At 36.8% G+C, this 22,132-nt stretch overlaps 2 protein-coding genes across 2 annotated transcripts in view; one reads left to right on the plus strand and one right to left on the minus strand.

Moving 5' to 3' along the window:
• Positions 1–430: 430 nt before the first annotated feature.
• LOC105821938 (60S ribosomal protein L21) lies at positions 431–962 on the minus strand. The gene has a single exon (XM_012658806.1). The coding sequence runs from the start codon at positions 918–920 to the stop codon at positions 438–440; it is 483 nt and encodes a 160-aa protein (XP_012514260.1). The 5' UTR covers positions 921–962; the 3' UTR covers positions 431–437.
• A 6,887-nt stretch (positions 963–7,849) lies between these two features.
• HERC4 (HECT and RLD domain containing E3 ubiquitin protein ligase 4) overlaps positions 7,850–22,132 on the plus strand; it is a 118,316-nt gene continuing 104,033 nt past the window's right edge. Inside the window, exons 1-3 of the mRNA XM_012658566.1 lie at positions 7,850–8,063; positions 9,486–9,516; positions 10,000–10,299. Of these exons, the coding sequence (XP_012514020.1) occupies positions 10,074–10,299 (226 nt within the window). The 5' untranslated portion in view covers positions 7,850–8,063; positions 9,486–9,516; positions 10,000–10,073. The remainder of the gene's footprint in view (positions 8,064–9,485; positions 9,517–9,999; positions 10,300–22,132) is intronic.

Here is a 22,132-nt window from a genome sequence, read left to right on the forward strand (position 1 = left end):
CTAAACTGCTTAACGTGTCCTACTTGATCTAGCCTCTGCCTGTCTCTAAATATATCTGGTATCCCTGTGCTTCATCTACACTAATTTTCCTTCAGTTCCTGGAAAATGTCAAGTTCTTTCCTGCCTCAAGGGCTTTATTTTGCTCCTTCCACCTAGAATGTTTCAGGGCTTGATCCTTCTCCTCCTTCGTTCTCAGTTTTGTTTTTTTTTTGAATTAGGACACAATTAAAATTTGCTTTAAGTATTTCTTTGGGGAAGGGGCCACTACACTTCTACACAATGACGAGAAACATTTTTAGAGTCCAGTGGCTTTTATTAGTTTTGTCTCCTATGCCATGAATTCACAGGGAATAGGTTCCAGCAGCTCAAGGTCCTGTCCTTTGCTTCTCACAAAGTGTGCTCCTTCTCACTGCTTCTCACGAAGTGTGAGACACCTATTACGCCATGAATTCATAGGGAATAGGTTCCAGCAGCTCGGGCTCCTTTCCATTTGTTCTCACAAAGTGTGCTTCTCTGGGTGGAGCAGGCTGGCGCTTCAGTTGAACCCAGGTACCTTTCTCTTTGGCTTCCTTCTTTTTCTGATCATTTTCCTTCACACGTTTCAGGAAGCTATCTCGGCTCTTAGAGTGCTTAATGTGTTCAATACGCACATTAATCCTCTTGGCGAGAATCTTGCCCTTAACTTGTTTGTTTACAACAATTCCAACAGCATGCTGGGTAACATTATAGACTCTTCCAGTTTTGCCATGGTAACATTTGTGGGGCATGCCTTTTTGAACAGTACCCATTCCCTTGATGTCCACAATATCACCTTTCTTGTAGATTCGCATGTATGTGGCCAAAGGAACAACTCCATGTTTTCTAAAAGGCCTAGAGAACATGTATCGCGTGCCTCTCCTCTTTCCCTTTGTGTTCGTCATTTTGGCGAATTACTGGAAGATGGCGGCTCCGGCTGAAAGGGTGTTCTCAGTTTTAATTGCAACTTTTCCATTGAGGCCTTCACTAACCATCCTATTTCAAGGATTCACTCTTCTCCATCTGTACCCCTTGTTTGTATTTATTACAACTTGAAATACTTTATTCTGCCTCCCTACTTGTTTCTGTCTATCTCTCTGCTAGAATTGGGTGGGCAGCACAGAGTGAGTGCTCAGTAAAGACTTATTGAATGAATCTTGCAAAAGATTTGACTGCTTGTGTATGTTTCAGGCTGAAGCCATAATGCTAGGCCAAAGACCAAGGAGAAGAGACGAAACCTTTTAAGACGGAATAAAAAGAGGGGAACTCTTCAGATGCAGGGACTCATTGAGGAAGCAAACAAAGCATGGCTGTACAACTGCTTGATTGAACGAAGGCTCTCACTTGGAAAGCAGTTGCCCACTCAAGGTAGAGTCTATTATTTAGTTACAATTGTTGACAAATTCTTTTGGATAGTACCATTCTGTCCTTTCAAAAGTTAAAAAAAAGGATTACATTTGCCATACATCTTTATTATTAGATTAATAGAACTTTCTTCACTATACTGTAATTACTGGTTTTTGTGTCTCATTGACTAGAGTTCCTTGAAGTCAAGACATTATTTTATTTACCTTTGTATTGCCCAGAACCTAACAGAGTTCCTTCCACGTAAGTGTTCCACAAATGTTTGCTGATTCACATGGTGCTGCTTAATATCCTTGAAGCCAGAGGTTTATTTGGACTATGTCCACAGTCTCTATTCAATTAGAAGAAAGCAAGAAAGAAGTATAAGATGTGAAAGGACAGTGAAAAGGTGAATGAGAAAATACACTTTATGGTATGAAGAACTGTGATGTCAACGAGAGGAGAAGAAACATGGTAGAACAACATGCACTTAACAATTATCCAGAATTCTAGGCTAATAGGATTATCCACAGGCAGCTGGTAGGTACATAGATAATGTTGGTCTTTTGCTCCTCTGAAAAAGTTTTAAAATACATGCTATCGCATAGCTTACCAGGAGTAATCCACAAAGTAGGAGCAAGTCACATGAAGGTTACAGAAAATTAGGATAAAGAAAGAACAGTTATGATTTCTTGGTAAAGGATTGTAGTGGATTGAATAGAGTCTCCCGAAAATTCATGTCTATCTGGAACTTCAGCATCTTACCTTATTTCTAAATACAGTCATTCCATTCAAGAATGGACTGCATGTTTGTTGGTGGTCCCATAAGATAATACAGTATTTTTACTGTACCTTTTCTATGTTTAGATATGTTTAGATACATGAATACTTACCATTGTGTTACAACTGCCTACAGTAGTCAGTACAGTAGCACACTGCACAGATTTGTAGCCTAGGAGGAATATGTTATGCCACATAGCCTAGGTGTGTAATAGGCCATAACATCCAAGTTTGTGTAAATACACTCCATGATGTTTGCACAATGATGAAACCACCTAACTGCATTTCTTGGTATGTATTTCCATTGTTAAGCAATGCATGACTGTAATGTCTTTGCAAATATAATCAAATTACGGCTCTAGAGACGTAATTAAGTGTGGATCTAGATTAGATGGGCCCTAAATCTAATGGCTGGTGTTGTCAAAAAAGAAAGGAGAGGGAGATCACATAGACAAAGGGAAGGAGGCCACTCCAAGATAGCGGTTGAAGTTGGAGTTATGCTGCCTCAAGCCAAAGAACACCAGGAGCCACCAAAAGCTACAGGAAGCAAGGAAGAATTCTTCCTAAAGTCTTTGGAGGGAGTGTGGCACTACTGATACCTTGATTTTGAACTTCTGGCCTCCAGAACTGTGAGAAAATAAATTTCTACTGTTTTAAGCCACCCAATTTGTGGTCATTTGTTACAACGGCCCCAGAAAATTAAATACAAACATCAGAAGAAAATTGGGGGATAATCTTTTCAGTGACACAAATGAACTCAAATTGGCATTCCAAGATACATAGCCCTAAAATGTTTGCCATCTCCAAAAACAATGTTTACCAAAATAGAAACTTCTAATTCACTTAAAAGAGCCAAATAATTCAGTATATAACTCATAAAATGAGATCCTCCTGGCACTCAATATTTTAAAAATTTCGTAGAAGAATTACTACCTTGACTTAAACAATATATAAACATACATAGCTTGGAAAAAAAAGGAAGACTTGATTAGAGTTCTGTATTTAATTTTAGATTAAGGTTGTAATTATGCACCTCTATACTTTCAATGTTTTCTGTTTTGGAAGCAATTAAGATTTTTCTTATCTGCAACTTTTAAAACCATAAGATTAATACTATTTATAGAAATTTGGAAAATAGAGAAGGGAAAAAAATTGCTTCAAATTCTAATACTCTAACACAACAATTTCTAGTATTTTGGTATATTTCTTTTCCATCCTTTTTTAACATGGCTACAAGTAGGACACATACAATTTTGTATCCTGCTTTAAAAAAAAAAAACTTTACTATTGTGTCATGGACATTTTACAGTCTTCCAATTCATAATTTTACCAGCCACATATCAATACCCATTTCCTCATTGTTGGAACTTAGGTTGCTTTTAATTTTTGCTTTGGAAATAACACTACAATAAAAATCTTGTTCATACTTTTATTTGCCTGCCTTCTTGTTTTTGTATATCCTAGAATTGGGAGGGTGTCACATAGTAGGTGCCCAATAAAGATTTGCTGAATGTATCTTATATTTCCTTAGGACAGAATCCAGAAGTAATATAATACGTATAAATAGTTTAGTGCAATGTCTCACAATAAATATTGCTATTATTATGAACTATTATTAAGTAAAATTTACTGGCTCAAAATACATCAACAAATTTATCAAAATGTCATGATAGGCTGGGCATAGTGGCTCACAGCTGTAATCCTGGCACTTTGGGAGGTTGAGGTAGGAGGATTGCTTGAAGTCAGTTGTTTGAGACCAGCCTGAGCAAGAGCAAGACCTCATCTCTACAAAAAATAGAAAAATTAGCCAGATGTGGTGGCGCATGCCTGTAGCCCCAGCAACTCGGGAGGCTGAGGCAGGAGGATTGCTTGAGTCCAACAGTTTGAGGCGGCAGTGAGCTATGATCATGCCATAGCACTCTAGTCCAGGAGACAGAGTGGCAAAAAAAAAAGTTAAGATAAGCACTCTGGGAGGCTGAGGCGGGTGGATCACTCAAGGTCAGGAGTTCGAGATCAGCCTGAGCAAGAGCGAGAACCCGTCTCTACTAAAAAATAGAAAGAAATGATCTGGACAACTAAAAATATATATACAGAAAAAATTAGACGGGCATGGTGGCACATGCTTGTAGTCCCAGCTACTTGAGAGGCTGAGGCAGAAGGATCGTTTGAACCCAGGAGTTTGAGGTTGCTGCGAGCTAGGCTGACGCCACGGCACTCACTCTAGCCCGGGCAACAAAGCGAGACTCTGTCTCAAAAAAAAAAAAAAAAGTTAAGATAATTTACAATCCTGTCAGCACCATTAATTAATTAATTCAATAAGTATGTTCTGAGCACAAGCTATGGGTTGGGAACTGTTGAAGATACTGGGGGAGAGAACGCAGAACAAAAAAGGCAAAATCCCTTCCTTTATGGAATTTTCGTTCTAATGGAGGAGACAAAGTTATGTATCTATTTATGTAACGTATAAATAGATTGTATTTAATTGCATATCGATTTTCTTATTTTTATATATTATATAATAAACATTATATATTTATATATTATATAATAAAATGTCAGGTTGTAATAATAGATATGAAGAAAAATAAAGCAGGATAAGTTGATACGGAGTTAGGGGATGGCTTTTTGGATAGGGTGGTCAGGGAAGACTGGAGAAGTGACATGAGTAGAGACCCAAATGGCGGAAATGAGGTGAGATCCAGCAGGAGCAGTATAGCTGGATGGAAGGGAGCAAGGAGAAGAGTGGGACAAAAATGAATACTTCTTTTAGTTGTCTCTCAACAGTCTGAGCATTATTTTCTTAAATAAAAACAGGTAAAAAATACTTTACTTTTGTTCTAAATTAAAACTATTTTATTTCTGGTGATAAGGACTGCTTTTCCAAATGTTCTCTTACTAGTAGTTCAGGAGAAATAATACTAATAATAGTAAAAGTTAACACTTAAAAAACTCTTGCCATGAACAAGGTACTGCATTTTTTTTTTTTACTTTACTAAGTCCTTGCAACAATCCAGTGATATATGGATGATTAGCATAATTATAAATATTATGGCTGAGATATAATATTCTGCAAAACAGACCATTAGTAAATGTCTGTGTGTTCCGGGGGATAGAAGGACAGAAGTCTGAGGTGAGCTGTAGGCTTAGACTCTGAACCCAGATAAACCAGCACCAGAGGCCATTCTCAGCAATCTCATGCTGCTTTTATATAGCACATTTATATTATGCTAATAACCTTGTGATCCTATACTTGTTTCACCTTAGAGATAACCACAGCCTATTTTCTAAGATCTTACACCAAAGTTTCACAAACTTAGGAAGTTAAAAGGAACATCCAGAAATGTCCATTCCACTTTCTATAAACAAGACCTATCTTTAAAAACATTCCAGATAGAGATGTATACATGTGGCAGAGACGGCTGTCCACCAATTCATGCTCACCCTTCCATAGTAGAAAGTATTAATAGTACTTGGGAACTCAGAGACTATGTTTCCAGCATCCTTGTTTCTAGGTGTGTGGTTCTTGCTAATGTTACCTTGTTAATGTAGTGACACATGGCAGTTCACAGATAAGGGTTTTAAGAAACTCCCCTTGCCTCCCTTATCCTCAAGGCCCTAGAACTCAGTTTCCACTCATTAGGAATAATCACTTAGTCTGTTAAAAAGGTAAAAAATATACTTTTATTATTTTAAGCCACTCAAATTTTAATGTTTATTTGTTGTAGCAGCATGTGCATATCTTAAAGATCCTGTATTTCATAACTTCCCTTTTAATGATATATTCTGAGGCAACAAGTCTTTAAGGTTAAAAGACAACAAGCAAAAGCCCTACCAGAGCAATGAAGCTGTCAAAATAAGAATGAAGTATGTTTGTAGGCATTCTACCACTTATAATGTTGAAATTATGCTTTCTTTGCTTAAACATCTTGTCATTTTTACACTTATTTCTGTAACATACTATTGCAGGTTGAATTTGGTCTCCCAAAAAGGTATGTTAAAGTCCTAACCCCCAGTACCCCTGACTGTGACCTTATCTGGAAATAAATTCTTTGCGGATGTAATCATGTTAAGATAGGGTCATAATGGATTAGGGTGGGTCTTAATCTAATAATTGGTGTCCTTATAACAGGAAAATTTGGAGACAGCCACACAGGGAAAACACCAGGTGAAGGTGGAGGCGGAAATTGGAGTGATGCTCCTACAAGGAGTGCCAACCATTGCTGGCAACCTCTAGAACCTAGGAGAGGTTTGGAAAAGATTCTCTCTCCGAGACCCCCAAGAGGGAATCGAGTCTGCTGCCACCTCAATTTCGGAATTTTGGCCTTCAGAACTGTAAGACAATAAATTTCTGTTGTTTTAAGCCACCCAATTTGTCATAATTTCTTATAGTTGTAATACACACACTTAAACATATTCTAGCACAGATACTTCTTAATCTGAAATATATTTTTCAGTTGGAGATAATGAAACGTGGCCTATTGTGAAATTCCTTCTAGGTTCTCAACATTCACCCCAAAGTCACAGGTTCTAGCACTGTCTAAAATTTCCAAAATGCGTTATTTCACGTTCTCCTGCATAGTAAGAGATTATGTTAACACTGGCCTAGGAAATAGACTTTGTTTTTACGAAGCAGAGACTGCAGCCATATGCATTACTTAATTTTCTCTGATCGAATGAGGTGCTGCAATTTAAGCTTATCTTCCAGGGGAGTGCAGAAAGTGATGAGAGCCAATACTTTATCAGGAACCTGAAATGGGTTTGACATTTAATGCAAGTAGCTTCAGCCATTGCAATCAATATATCTCACACCCTCAGATTAGCTCCAGTTGAAGCTAAGCGGTAAAATAAAAGTATTCACCTGCTTTTATATCCACATTTGTGAATTTCACCTGCTACTTCGAAATCTTAGGAGAAGATTTTTTTTTTTTGAGACAGAGTCTCACTCTTTTTCCTGAGCTAGAGTGAGTGCCGTGGCGTCAGCCTAGCTCACAGCAACCTCAAACTCCTGAGCTCAAGCAATCCTTCTGCCTCAGCCTCCCAAGTAGCTGGGACTACAGGCATGCGCCACCATGCCCGGCTAATTTTTTTCTATATATTTTTAGCTGTCTGATTGATTTCTTTCTATTTTTAGTAGAGACGGGTCTCGCTCTTGCTCAGGCTGGTCTCGAACTCCTGAGCTCAAACAATCTGCCCGCCTCGGCCTCCCAGAGTGCTAGGATTACTGGTGTGAGCCACCGCGCCTGGCCCGAGAGTAAAATATTAAAAAGACTAAACCCATGAACAGAAAGACAACCAATAAAAAAATTTTTTTCTTCATTAAAGGGCCTTGTGCACGCCAAGGCGTTGTTAAAAGCACGTTAACACCATCTTCGTTTGTCTTCGCAAACTCCAACTTCTGTAGTTGGCGTTTCCCTCTTAAAGCAACGCAAAACAGCACACTGCGCAAGCGCCAGGGTCAATGCGCCCAGGGAGCATTCTGGCGCAGGCGCGCGGGCCGGGAAGTGGGCGGGCTCGCGCGCGTGCTCTGCGGTTCATTTCCGGCTACCCCCTCCCCCTCCCTCACGTAGCCACCTCCCCCTCTCCCTTCTCCCCAGTCTCTTCCCCAACTCTTCCCACCCCTCGCGTTCTCCGCCCCGCTCGCCTCCTGCCCTTCTCCCGCTTCATGCGGGTCGCTGACGGCTGTCTCTGCACTGGACAGCAGTGGCGGCTGCTTTCCCTTGAGGAACCCGGTAAAGTTTCACAGGGGCCGGGAGGGGAGCAGCGGAGCAGCCGCACAGAAGCCGGAGAAGCCCTGGTGATCGCCGCCACTAGCTGAAGGAGGAGGGTCCCAGGAGTCGAAGACCTGCCTCAGCAGCCAGCTGCCTCGCTCTCTGGGGAGGGGCCGCCCCCTGTCGCCTTGGGCTTCCCCTGCCCTGAGGGGCCGGGTGAGTCGTTGCCCCCGGTGCGTTCGGGGGCGTGCGATGGCGTTAGGGAGCGGGGCAGGCTTGGTTGGGCGGATACAGGCCAGCCTGGCGCAGGGCGCTTTCTCAGCGCTTCCTGGGGGTGAAGGGCGGGGTGCGAGGCTAGGGTCCGGGCTCACTGGTCTGGGGGCTGGAATGTCGCACCTCCCTGGGGAAGAGCCTCCCTCGGGTTGAGGCCGTGGGGTGCCAAGCCTCGTCCGCCGGCCTCTGCGGCTGCTGCCAGCGGGCGGCTGCCGTAGTTGTCTGCTTGGCCGCGAGGTTGGGTGTGTGCAGATGATTTCTCTTCCCCGGTCCCAGTGAGCTGATCTGGGTGCATGTTCAGGGAAAGACGGGACTAAGCTGCTTCTCATTCCCCTACCTGTTGCTGGCGAGAGGACGCTTTCTGACTTTTTAAAGAAAAGGATGGTTAAACCTCGAGCGTGGAAATATTGGGTGTTTTCCTATCCTCCTCTGATTAAAAAAATATATATGTATGTGCGTGCGTATGTGTGTGTGTGTGTGTGTGTGTGTATGTATGTATGTGGGAGACAATGCAGAACTCTCGGGAGCTATCGAGTTCTGATGCCCCAAAAGAATGAAATGAAATCTGTTAATGGATGGGTTTTGGAATCGGACACTTTGGACACTTACTAGCCGGAACGTAGGAAAATTGGGTTTTGAAACTTCGCAGGTTCTATGTAAGGAGTGTGACTACTACAAGAATACGGCTGACTTCCTGTAATAGTTATTTAGTAACGCGATGTGTTTAAAAATCTATGTCGGTTTAGATGAGGTGGACTCTGATTGTTATTTGTGTCTTTTTTAACAAGCGAAGAAATAGTCAGTCAGTGTACTGGAAAGTTCTACAGATTTCGCCATCGAACTACTGGTGTCCCAGCCCCCATTCCTATTCTTGAAAAATCAGCAGTGCTGGGATTATTCGCAAATTTTTGTTTTCATCTTCAAATGATTGTCTCAGAGGTATGGATAGATATAGATTGCCCAGGGGAGATTTTTTTTAGTCACAGTTACCACTAGTAATAGAAAATATTGAATTTGGGGGAGACTTGCTATTTAAACTGCATATTTTTTCTGTATCATAATTACGCACATTGATTTAACTTTAAAAATTAAATTAGTAGTGAGGTTGTAATATTAGTGTTTTGATTTGTAAAATAGGATCTTTGGAGGTAATTGTTTTTCTGTTTTTCTTTTTTTAAATGTTTACTGGTTTATTATAATACAAAGGATATTACAGAGGATATAGTGGAGGTGATGTTTTGAGATTATGGCTTGATAAGAGAATCCCAATTTTCTCTCTGGCCTATTACTGTGAATATTGGAAGAGTAATTTAAATTGTAGGATATTTCTAAAAATTTCCATTATTGGTTTTATTTCTGTTACAGATAAGAACTTCAGTTTTCTGTTGATGTGGAGGTAGGTATTAGAAGGTTTAATTATACTAGGATTTGAGGGAGATTGCAAGGTTATATTTCTGCAGTTAGCTAGATTTTTCACTGTGTATACTTGATTTTTTTGGCAGTGGAAAGGTGTCTTATTTCTTATTCCCATTGAAATTATTTAGAGCAAAAAGTAAAAAAAAAAAAATCTGATTATAATTGCATCAAGATACTTAGTATTTCCATTAGCTTAGTTTACCACAAGATAACAAAAAGTCAAAGATGATTAATGTTTTAAATTTTGCAGAGAATCATAGTGATGTGTTTTTCCAAACATTTCTATGTGATGCATTAAAAAAATACAACTGATTGGATTTTGAAACAGAATGATACTTATGTAGCATATTACAAAATATATTTAATATTTACTATATAGCAGTTATTGTATCCTAGCACTTGGAAGAGCAATTATACATCCTTTTTCCTTTGAAGTCATACTAACTTTTTTCTGTTTCCTCAGACTTGGGTACCTCCAACTTTCCAGTGTTTCAGAAGAAAATTTTTTATTGAAACTGGAAGACCAAAATAATAAGCATGTTGTGCTGGGGAAATGCATCCTTTGGACAGCTAGGTTTGGGTGGAATTGATGAAGAAATTGTACTAGAGCCCAGAAAAAGTGACTTTTTTATACATAAAAAGGTCCGAGATGTAGGATGTGGACTCAGACATACTGTATTTGTTCTGGATGATGGAACAGTGTACACATGTGGATGTAATGATCTAGGACAGCTAGGTCATGAAAAATCCAGAAAGAAACCGGGTAAGTTGAAAATGTTTTATTTGCTATTTCTAATAATTATATCATTTTAAGTTTGAAGTATCATATAATTTCTCTAGTCCTAAGTGTATATTCTTTATCAAACATTAAAAGCAAAGTAGGAGTTAAATATATCCTTTACATTTGCATGCTTCTAAGAAATTTATTTTGTGTTTTTTTGTTTGTTCTACTATTATAAACTCGTATTTCATGGCGATGTAAAACAATAGGAAAAAGCCTGCAGTGTATAGATCTTCTTTGGTGTACAGTATAAAGATATAGAGTATATAGTTTGCAGGTTCCCTTTAATAAATTCTGTTCAGTCACCCTGGACAGATTTTAAATGCATCATTTACTCTGTGTTTTCCATATGTCTTTTTACTTTGACTTACTTGCCTAAACTATATCTTAATTCTTTTATTTATCCCTCTATCATAGTATTTTAAATATATAATTTGATTTAGTTGGAAATATCTTTTATTCCCCTAATCTCCTACTTTCAACTGGTAGCACTAGCAATTAAATTCAGATTTTGTGAATATGAGGTATTCTGATTTTGTGGTAGCCATACAAGCAAAATTTAAAATAATTTTTGTAGAGTAATGAGAATTTTGAGGAATTTAATCACATTTCATGTTCTGTTTTCCTGGATATGGTATTTTAAAATCAGACATTACCACACTTAGGAATATCATTATTACATGAGTTTTGTATTCAATTATGGTAACTCAAAGTTAATAATTTAAGGTGGCAAATTCAGATGAGAGTTCAACTATACTGACTTATGGTTTCTTTTAATTTTAACAATAATGGCACTTAAGTATTTTCTGTGGCAGTTATTTTTCTTTATCAGTTTATTATTTAAGTGGTTTCTATTGTTAGTCTACTTTCGAGAGATTAATATAGATATAAAATATTCAGGCATTAAGACACGCTTCATCTTTCATACCATTTCGCCACCATGCCCAAACCTCACTTTTCTAACTTGTGAATGCTATGTAGTTTTCATTCTTTCTTTGTGGTTAGGGTCTTAATCTCCTTTCTTTTGCCTTAATTGACAGGTTTAATTACTGCAGAACTCAAGGTAAATGGCAGGTTTCTTGTACTCTACCTCACTGAAAATATTTTATAGATTTTTACCAGATTTTCATAATCTCAGGCATTGAGGTGGTCATATTGGTAGAAATGAATGATAACTTACTGATAATCATTGTTACTTCTGTTTTAGAGGCAGACGGACCCTTTAATATTTTTGCTTAGCTTAGAGTACTGCCTCAGGTTGAGATTATCATGGTGGTAGGGCCACTGCTGATTGTTGTACTTAACATGCCCCATAGAAATAACTGAACATCTCTCTGTATTGCTTTAGTAATTTTTGAAAGACTGTGGGGCAAGGAGAAAGTAAAAAGCCACCACATAGAAATTGTCAATATAGTTGCTGAAGTTTACTAAGGTTTAAAATTTTTAAATGTTATTAAATACCTGTTCAGTGTCCAGGACAAAAGTAGACACTGTGTAATAGTGTAATGATTATAGTGCCTGGAACAGCTTCCAATTCTACAGGTGAGAGTCTAAGAAACTTAACTAGACAGGATAGGTTTCTTCGCGGTCATGTTGACATTGTGATGATTGCATTGTGACATCTGTATCATCCTATTGATTCATCCTGGAAGTATTATTTGGTAATACAAAGTTGAGAAGGGTGGGTTTCCCTAACTTATGATACCTCTTTAGGATTGCCTCATTGTTGTCCAGGGTACACCACAGTTTGTGGAAGAGAAAAATGAAAGGCATGAATTTTGTCTTTGACAAATTTAGAGCGTGGGTTGGGAGTTAAGGTGTACATAAGTGAAACAACTGCAGAGAATTGAAATTTGACATGGTGTACCATTGAGCCTAGGAAATTCAAATGATGGGAAATGTCATTTCGGGATAGAATTAAAATAAGATTTCTGGGAGAAAATGAAGGCTGAATTAAGTTTAATTCCATCGGTTATCACATAAATAGCCAGAAAATAAGTCTGGTGCTAGAATTTCTTAGTTTTATAGAAGGGGTTCCTGATCCTGAGAAAAGCTTTTTATTATCAGAAGTCCTGGTTCAATGCTATATTGAAGTGAACCTAGGTTTCAGAGGTAGGAGAAAGTAGAAGTCTGAAGAGAGATAGTTGCTCAGATAGGGACTTCATCTTTTAACCTCAGTCTTAAGATGCTTGAGTGATAAATTTTAATCATATTTTTAACTAAAATTATTTCTATTTGGAATAATTCCTTAATGGTTTAAATGTGCCCCTTCCCCAACCCTTTTTTAAATTTGTGAGTTCGAGGATTGGATTAGAAGGTAAGGAGTTGTTGGATCTTACTTAATTGGTTTTAAAGTCTTCTGGTAATTGAGTGAGTTGGTTGTATTTCTAGGACAGTGTAATAAACAGTTTTTACTTCATCAGAGCTTTAAAGATGTGTCAGAAAGAAAACAGGCAGAAAGGAAGGATCTAAGAATTGTTTCTTTACATAGATTGGCTTTATAAACATAACAAATGTTCTATAACTAATAAAGAATGAAAGAGAAAGAGGTGGTCTCATTAAGGGTAAGTTACTCTTCAGAGTCATGATAACCTACTGGAGGACTTGGCCTTAAAGTATGGTAAATAGATTTAAACCTTTGGCCTATTCAAAGAGGATTTCTGTTCTGGACATTTTAGAAACCACAAAGGTTTAACTGATTTCCATCATTATATTAATACCAAGAATGCAGATTACGTTCATGTTTATCTCTGTTCTCTTATATATGTATGCTCTTTGCTGTCACTACTAGCTCTTTCTGAATTATTTCCAGAAGTGGAGAAATGAATGGCTAATTTCACTTACATGTATTTTTTCTTCATAAGAACTTTCTATATACATTTTTAAACTAGTGTCTCAATTTCTTAATTCATGTCTAACAAGTAAATGTATTTAATCTTCAGTATACTAGACCAGTCCATTTAAATGAATTGTTAGTTTTATTTTTATACTTCCTAATTCACTTCTAAAGATTTTAAGATAATGTATAGGAAGTGTGCTTTTCTTAAAAATATCCTTTACTCACTGTATATCTAATCATAGGTATAATTTGGTGACCATGGTCCTAAATATATGTTTCCACATCTATTTCCATTTCTTTCATGGTAGAAACAGTACTAAATGGTTTTATGACCATAATTTGTAAATAATGTGGAGTTCTGTTAAAAAGGACTGTTAAGTAGCTTTTTGTGGTTTACAAAATTCTTTCAAATGGAGTTATCTCATTTAATCCTCATAACAATCTTGTGTGGTAGCTAGATCAGGTGTTACTATTCCTATTTTACACATGAAGAAACTGAACTTAAAAGAGATTTAAGAGACTGACAGGGTCACTTGGTTAGCAAATGTTAAGAGACCACTCTAAATCCTGTGATTTTTATCTTTATCCCACAAAGCATTTCCCTTGCCATATTTAGAAGGTAGAGGAATATTCACCTAGGAGGAATCTAGTTTCTGTCAGTATTTTATTATAATGTAATTCTAAGAGTTAAAAAAATCTTTAAAAAATTACTATTTTATAACTAAGGTTATACAATGAAGACACGACATTTTATTATCCTTCTCCTTTGTGCATAAACTCAAAGAAGTCATTTTAAGAACTGTATAAGAAGATTGAGAGTTCTGTTTTCAAGACATAATATCAGTGCCAACACTAACTAAAAAATTCAAATATGTATAGTGTATTCTTGAATGGAAGACTAACTTGATTAGCAAAGCCAGTAAGAGGGTAAAAATTTTAATAGTGTGATAAAATTTATTGTAGTTTATATTCAACTGTTTTACCAGAAAATATAAAGATGATGAGCATTGGTTCTGTGTTTCTCATATCCCAGAATAGTAATTTCTACTCTTGGGTCACTCCAATAAAAGCTTTTTGGTTGCATAACAATAATTACTTGCTTGTCTTTTTTGCTGCTTCATTTTCTGACCTGTTCTCTCTGTTCATAACATATAAATCTATAAAAGAACTGCTCCGTAAAATATAGTGGAAATTTAAAAAGTAATAAAGGAAAATAAATATATAACTATTGGAAATAAAGTTATTGACTTAAGAGTGGATTAAAATTAACCAATTGTCCCACATATTTCTTACTGAACCAAAGCACATAAAACCAAAGCAGCTCATTATGTTTTATAATTTCCAATTTTCACGATACCTTCTAAGGAAGAGAAAGATACGGATGATATGAAGATTTGAAAAAAATAATTACTTGGGTCAGGAGTGGAGGCTTGCTTTGGACACTTTACTTTGAGAAAGGTTAGTGCCCAAAAATCACAGTGTCAAAGGTAGGGAAGAAAAATCATAATGCAAACAGATGACTACTGTTAGAGAGATGTATAATAATACTTTACTTTGTGTAGGACCCCACATCTGAGGAATTTCAAGAGCATTACACAATAACTCATGGTTCCTTTCAAAATCCTTGTGACACAATTTGCAAGAATTATCCTCATCTTAGGGGATAAATTTTCGGAGAAATGGCAGCACAAGTTGGTAAGTAACTTGTCAAAATAGCAAGTGACTGGTGAACAGCTAAAAATTGAATCTGAAAGTATAAGTCTACCAGTCTCCTACCTTATTTGCTAAATTGTGCTTATGTTTAGAATTATTTACAATGATATCTTTTGTTTGAGGCAGATCAAATGCTACTGCACGGATTATTTCCTTGCCATTCTGTTTGATGGCCTATTGAAATCATTATTTTACCAAGATGCTTGCATTGTGATACCACTTTGGTACTTCATTGTAACCCTATGTGGTATGAAGAGTATTTAGACAAACAAAAAAAGTTACTATGGTCACCCAGTCCTTTATCTTTTCTCTGTTAAATATCATATATATCCCTTTTTTGTCTAACTGCTATGCTGCACTACAATCCAAGGTCCACTATAACTGCCATGCAGGATGGATTTGGTGGCTAACCTTGGAACTTGGATTAATTATAATGGTTATGTTGTTATCAAGTCTGCCATGTAGATACATGCATCTCTCTCTAGGGTGCATTGGTTTGGTGAATGCTTTATAAAACTCTTAACCCACACAGAAGACAATAATATAGTAGTAGATACTTAATCTGAACAGTTTAACAAATGGAGGCTTCTTTAAAGGATTTGGAACCAATGATTTTCTCGTTGGTATGTTAGTGTTTTTGCATGATTGGAAGTGAGCCACATACTTTCCTTAGAAGATGAGTATGGTAGATTTCAGTTTCAGTTTGGGCAGTTACCAAGGATTCCTGTTGGAGATCGCAGTCTAAGTGGTATAGTTTTCAACATCTCCTTAGTAAGGATTCTTAGGGTTCCATGTCCCCAATATGTCATATAAACGTAGCACTGTTATTAAAGCTTGTTTCTTACAAAGCTCATGTATTTTTTAAATACAGGAGAAACAAATCAAAGTCACTTCTGTTTTCCTCAGGCTGTAAAATATATCAGGTACTTGGGGTACATATTAAAGACAACCAAAGAGAGGAGATATACTCAAATGTTGTTATAAGGGTTTATTTGGGCTAGGATTGTGTTAGAGAGTAGAAAAAGGGATAGCATTAATAAATAAACCATATTAATGAGCCCATGGTTTATCTGCTTCCTTGCATTTTTTTTTTTTTTCGTGCTGATAGAATTAAAAAGGCAATAATTATTGGACATGGTGGCATATGCTTGTAGTCCCAGCTACTCAGGAGATTGAGGTGGAATGATCATTTAAGGCCAGGAGTTCGAGGCTGTAGTATGCACTGGTTGTGCCTGTAGATAGCCACTGCACTCCCGCCCGGGCAATATAGCAAGACCCTCTCTTAAAAAAAAAGGCAATAATTATTTTTAAATCTTAATGAATTGTGATAGTTACCTTATATGTAAGAAAAACCTGTGTTGTGTGTAATTATACAAAAACTTTTTGGAGTTATTTTTGTTAAAAGGGAAATTTCTTGAATTTTGGTGACATTGTTTAAACCATAATATTTTATTCTTCTAGACTTATTCTTGCCTTCATTTCTAGCATGGCAGAATTTTAGTTTAGATTTTCTTGGCCATAAAAAACATTCTGGAATCCTTTAGTAATTGGTTTTTCACAAATTATTTGAAAATATCTTAATTACTTTTTTGTTAGTATCTAAATTTAGCCTCATTTTATTCTTTTGCTAGGTGTCATCTTATTCTGAAATAATACATTTTTAATTTTTCATAAATTTTTTCCAATTATAAAAATATTACATGTTCTTGATAGAGAACTTGGAAAATATAGGAAAGTAAAAATCAACTATAATGCTGTCATGCATAGAAAAATACTGTTGTCATTTGGGACCTTTTCTATACTCATACATGTTTCTGATTACAGACTGGGAGTATGTTCTCATATCTCAACTTTTTTTCAATAGTTGAATAATAATTTAGTAAGTGTTTTCCCATGTTTTAAAATATTGCTTAGGGATATTGTTAATGATAATTTAACATTTCATCATTTAAATGTCCCCAAATTTATTTGTGTTCTATTTTTTGGAATTTATTTCCAGATTTTTGTTACAAGTAATACTGCCATGAATATATATATCAATTTAGTCTATTTGCGTCTCTGTTTATTTCTTTAGGAAAAAGGAACATCTTTACTTTTAGCAAATCTAGAAAACATGATAACTAAATTTATTTTAAAAATTTAAGCACAGTTGTGTCTCATTTTACAAAGTTAATATGAGAAAATATTTGTAAATGAAAGTTTTAAAAATGTATTCCTTTTGAGTATAATGTAACGAATATCATTTAAAGACCTAGTAGGGAAGTGAAAACACACAAATAATAGAAATGCACATCAAATGTGCTAAGTGTTATAGGATGCATAAACAGGAGTGCTGTGTAGAGATGGTATAGCCATTTAGGATGAAGTGAATCATAGGTAAATTTCTGTAGGAGAGACAGCACATGAACTGGAAGGATATATGTTGTTTTAAAGAAGAAAGAATGAAGAGTCCTTTATAGTTAAAGCCGCTCAAATGGCAGTAGGCAAGTTTGAAGCCTAATAAAGGAATAATAACCCGTTGAACTGAAATGTCTGAGAATAGTGAGCAGGAAGGTTAGAAAGGTAAAATTGAGGTCAGATTATAGAATTAATCAAATTAAGCAGCTTGAATTTAATTTGGTGAATATCCATTGATAGTTTGTAATGGGAATTGTCATGGGTTTATAAAGGGAAGATTGGAGGGGAGAGGATTTGGAAGAAAGATATTAGTTAGGTTGTGATGATAGTCCCTAGAAACAAGAAAGGAGCAGGTAGATGAAGGAGAGATTTATTTAGGAAGACAGAAAGAATGGACAGCCTTTGGTAACCAGATGGAAGTGAATCATAAGTGTAAAAGGAAGAGTCAGGTATGATCCTAGGCAGATCATCAACTAATAGAAATAGGGAATTCAGGAAGAGGAGGTTGCTGTGAGCTAGGATGACGCCACGGCACTCTAGCCCGGGCAACACAGTGAGACTCTGTCTCAAAAAAAAAAAAAAAAAAAAAAACAAAGCTGAAATAAGAGCCAATTAGAAGAAAAATGGAAGAAAAGGCTCCATTTATAATAGTAAGAAAAAGATAAAATAACTCAGGAATAAACTAGTAAGAAATGTGCAAGATTTAGATGAAGAAGGCTTGAAAGTACTCCTGCGGGACACAAAAAACTTGAACAAATGAAAACCACATTTGTGGTTAGGTACACTTAACTACATCAACCTGCCAGTTTTCTCTAAATGAATTTGTAAATTTAATGTGATTCTAATAAAAACACCAAGTGGTTTTTTGGGTTACAAGACAAACGGAAAACTCTAAAAAATAAGAACAGTAATATATTAAATATTAATATGTTTTAATTTTAAAGTTTTTTTTTTTTTTTTTTTGAGACGGAGTCTCACTCTGTCACCCTGGATAGAGTGCAGTGGTGTCATTGTAGCTCACTGCAACCTCAAACACCTTGGCCCAAGCTCTTGCCTCAGCCTCCCGAGTAGCTGGAACTATAGGCACATGCCTAATTTTTCTATTCTTAGTAGAGACAGGGTCTCGCCCTTCCTCAGGCTGGTCTTGAACTCCTGACCTCAAGTAATACTCCTGCCTCGGTCTCCCAGAGTGCTAGGATTACAGGCATCAGCCACCATGCCTGGCCTTAAAGTCTTAGCAGTTAGAACTGCCTCACAAATAGACATTAAACCAATAAACAGACTATTAAGCAAAGACGTAGACCCAAATAATCTTAAATCAGTGGGGAAAAAGATTCAAGTGAAGACTGCTAAATAAATGGTCTTGGAATAAGTAGGGACATCATCTACATTCTAGAGAATAAAAATGTTGGGTTCATACCTTACTCTGTGTGTATATTGGGTAAATTCCAAATGAATCAAATATTTAAACGTAAAGACTAATGATATAAGTATTCAAAGAAAACACATACAAATTTGTTTATTATTTTGGAGTCAGAAAGGCCTTTTAAAAAATATTTTAAATATTATTCTCAAGTACAGTATATGACTTTCAAAGGAAAGCCTTTTTGACTAAAACACGAACAGGTGTAGAAGGAAAGATAAAATAAACTACATAAAAGTAAAAATAATTTTGGTAGGCAGAGATCACTGTAAACAAAGTTAAAAAGACAAGAAAAAGTATTTATGACTCATATTACAATCAGAGCACTAATGTCCCAGATAAAAAGCACTCCCAGAAATTGATAAGATAACCCAATAGCAAAATGGGCAAAGGATATGAAACAGGCAGTTAACAGAAAAGGAAGTACAAGTGGTTTTTTTTTTTTTTTTTGAGACAGAGTCTCACTCTGTTGCCCGGGCTAGAGTGAGTGCCGTGGCGTCAGCCTAGCTCACAGCAACCTCTACTCCTGGGCTCAAGGGATCCTCCTGCCTCAGCCTCCCGAGCAGCTGGGACTACAGGCATGCACCACCATGCCCGGCTAATTTTTTGTTTTTTTCTATGTATATATTTTTAGCTGTCCAGATAATTTCTTTCTATTTTTAGTAGAGACGGGGTCTTGCTCTTGCTCAGGCTGGTCTCGAACTCTTGACCTTGAGCGATCCACCCACCTTGGCCTCCCAGAGTGCTAGGATTACAGGCGTGAGCCACCGTGCCCGGCCACAAGTGGTTTTTAAACAGATGAATACTGAATGTTCAACCTCATTCATATTAAGAGAAATGAAAAACAATACACTGAAGTATAATTTTTCACGTATCAGGTTAACAAAAATCCTTAAGTTTCATAAAACATTGTATGATGAGGTTATGAAAAACCCCTATAAAAGGATTGTCCAGCATATGTCAGAATTACAAGTGGACATTACTCTTTTTATCTAAGAAGTCCTATTTTCAGAAAATAGCCATTTGTACATGTACAAATGACATGTACTGCAACATTGCTTATGAGGCAAAATATTAGAAACAACCTTAATGTCTGTCTTTGGGAACTGGTAAAATAAATTATGGTCCATCGAATCAGTGTAATGTAATACTATGTAGTTGTGGAAAGAATGAAGCAGTTATTTGTATCCTGATGGGAAAGATTTGTAGTATACATTAAGTAAAAAGAGTAAAGTGTAGAACATTGGACAGAGCTATATTTTGATTTAAAAACAGGAAAAATATACACTTGCATTTGTTTATAAATACATAACAGCAGTCCCCAGCCTTTTGGCACCAGGGGCCGGTTTTATGGAAGAAAATTTTTCCACGGATGGGGGTTGGAGGAATGCAGAGTTGTGCAGTCAGTGGTCCCCAACAGGCTGTGGATTGGTACCAGTCTGCGGACTGGGGGTTGAGGACCACAGCATTAAAAAACACTGGAAGACTACATACAACTAATATAGTTGGTTAGTCTTGGCACAGAGATGGGACAGAAATGGTGATAACTAGGTTGATGGAGGACGTGAATGGTAGACTTTTCACTGTGTAACTTTTTTTTTTTTTTTTTTTGAGACAGAGTCTCACTGTGTTGCCCGGGCTAGAGTGCCGTGGCTCACAGCAACCTCAAACTCCTGGGCTCAAGCAATCCTTCTGGCTCAGCCTCCCGAGTAGCTGGGACTACAGGCATGCACCACCATGCCCGGCTAATTTTTTCTATATATTTTTAGTTGTCTGATTAATTTCTTTGTATTTTTAGTAGAGACGGGGTCTCGCTCTTGCTCAGGCTGGTTTCGAACTCCTGAGCTCAAAGAATCCGCCCGCCTCAGCTTCCCAGAGTGCTAGGATTACAGGTGTGAGCCACCGCGCCCGGCCCACTGTGTATCTTTTTAAAAACAACGTAAATGTGTTACCTATTCAAATTTTTTTTAAAGGATAGGCTCTGAAATTAAGAGTGCTTAGATATAAATCCTTGCTCTGTTGCTTCTTAGGTATGTTATCTTGGTCACGTTGCTTAGCTTCTTTGTGCCTAAGTGTTGTCTTCTATAAAATTAGGATAATCATGCCAAACTCCTAGGATGGTTGTAAGGATTAAGTGAGATAACACACGTAGTACAAAGAATAATGCCTGGCATGTGTAAGTATTCAGTAAATGTTTGCTTAAAAAAAATAAAAAAAAGTTAGAGTAGGAATTTAAATTTAGGTCTGCCTTACAGTAATGTGGATATTAGGCTGTTTTCATATTTGCCTGTTATGTTGTCCAATATGGAAACTGTGCTGTTTCCATATTTGCCTCCAGAAAGACAGTACAGACAGCTGAAGTTCAGGCATTTATTTAACAAACAACTGTCTTACTATATCCCTGACATTGTGCTACACATGAAAGTACTTCTTTGCCTTTAGTCTTCAGTTACCTTGTGGAAGCTCTTTCAGAAAAGACTATGCCAAAATTTCAAAAAGTGTTTGTGGTGCTTTAAGGTAATGCTGTATTGGAGCAAGATATAGAATGGATTGGATTCTTTTACCTTCAGACTTTAAAGATACAATGAATACCAAAAAAGAAAAGAGTTAAAGATGCCTTTTTTTTTGTGAGAAGCGCATTAATGATAGATATTAGATTGGTCATTGATTTCAAAAAGTTTATTTAATGATGAATAATTATAAGTTTTAGGTTGTGTACTGATATTTTGACAAACGTGGACACTTGAATAAATACTACTTAGTCACACTTTAAACACATTAACACATTGACTGCCACACTAGGAAAAAAATTTTTTTCACTTGGGGCCATGGTGTATTATTACGAAAATAGAATAAAAACTTCAAAAACAAAAGGATCTTTTCTAATGTAATGAAAAATTTGTTATTTTTTATTGTTTTCTATGTGTGAGTTATGTGCAACTTGAAAAACAGTTAAAGTGGCTCCCAAGGTGAAGAGATTTGTGAGTTACATATGTGCTAGCTAGTTTTGAGCTCGGGGCCTCATGAAGCATATAACTGTTTTTCAAGTTTCATAATAAAACACTGTGGCCCCAAGGGAAAAAATTTTTTTTCTAGTGTGGTAGTCAATGTGTTAAACCCTGCCCTGCCCCTCCCAACATGATGAGCTGACCTTAAAATTTAAAATAAAATGGGTCGGATTGATTATATCTTTCTAATCCTATTTTACGTTTACAGTTATTTTCACACCAATCTGAGTACATTTTTGGCTTAGTATATAAATACACAGTATGTTGTTAATAAATAATGCATCCACTGTTAATATGATACTTAACAAGGGTAGAAATTTGTACTTCAAGAAAATCAAGGGCCGGGCGCGGTGGCTCACGCCTGTAATCCTCGCTCTCTGGGAGGCCGAGGCAGGCGGATTGTTTGAGCTCAGGAGTTCGAAACCAGCCTGAGCA

Source organism: Propithecus coquereli, unplaced genomic scaffold, assembly GCF_000956105.1.
Source record: "Propithecus coquereli isolate 6110/MARCELLA unplaced genomic scaffold, Pcoq_1.0 Scaffold117, whole genome shotgun sequence".
In the NCBI taxonomy this organism is placed as follows: Eukaryota; Metazoa; Chordata; class Mammalia; order Primates; family Indriidae; genus Propithecus; species Propithecus coquereli.

Excerpts from the sequence above, each read along its gene's own strand:
- LOC105821938 (XM_012658806.1), bottom strand. The coding sequence starts at position 920 with ATGACGAACACAAAGGGAAAGAGGAGAGGCACGCGATACATGTTCTCT.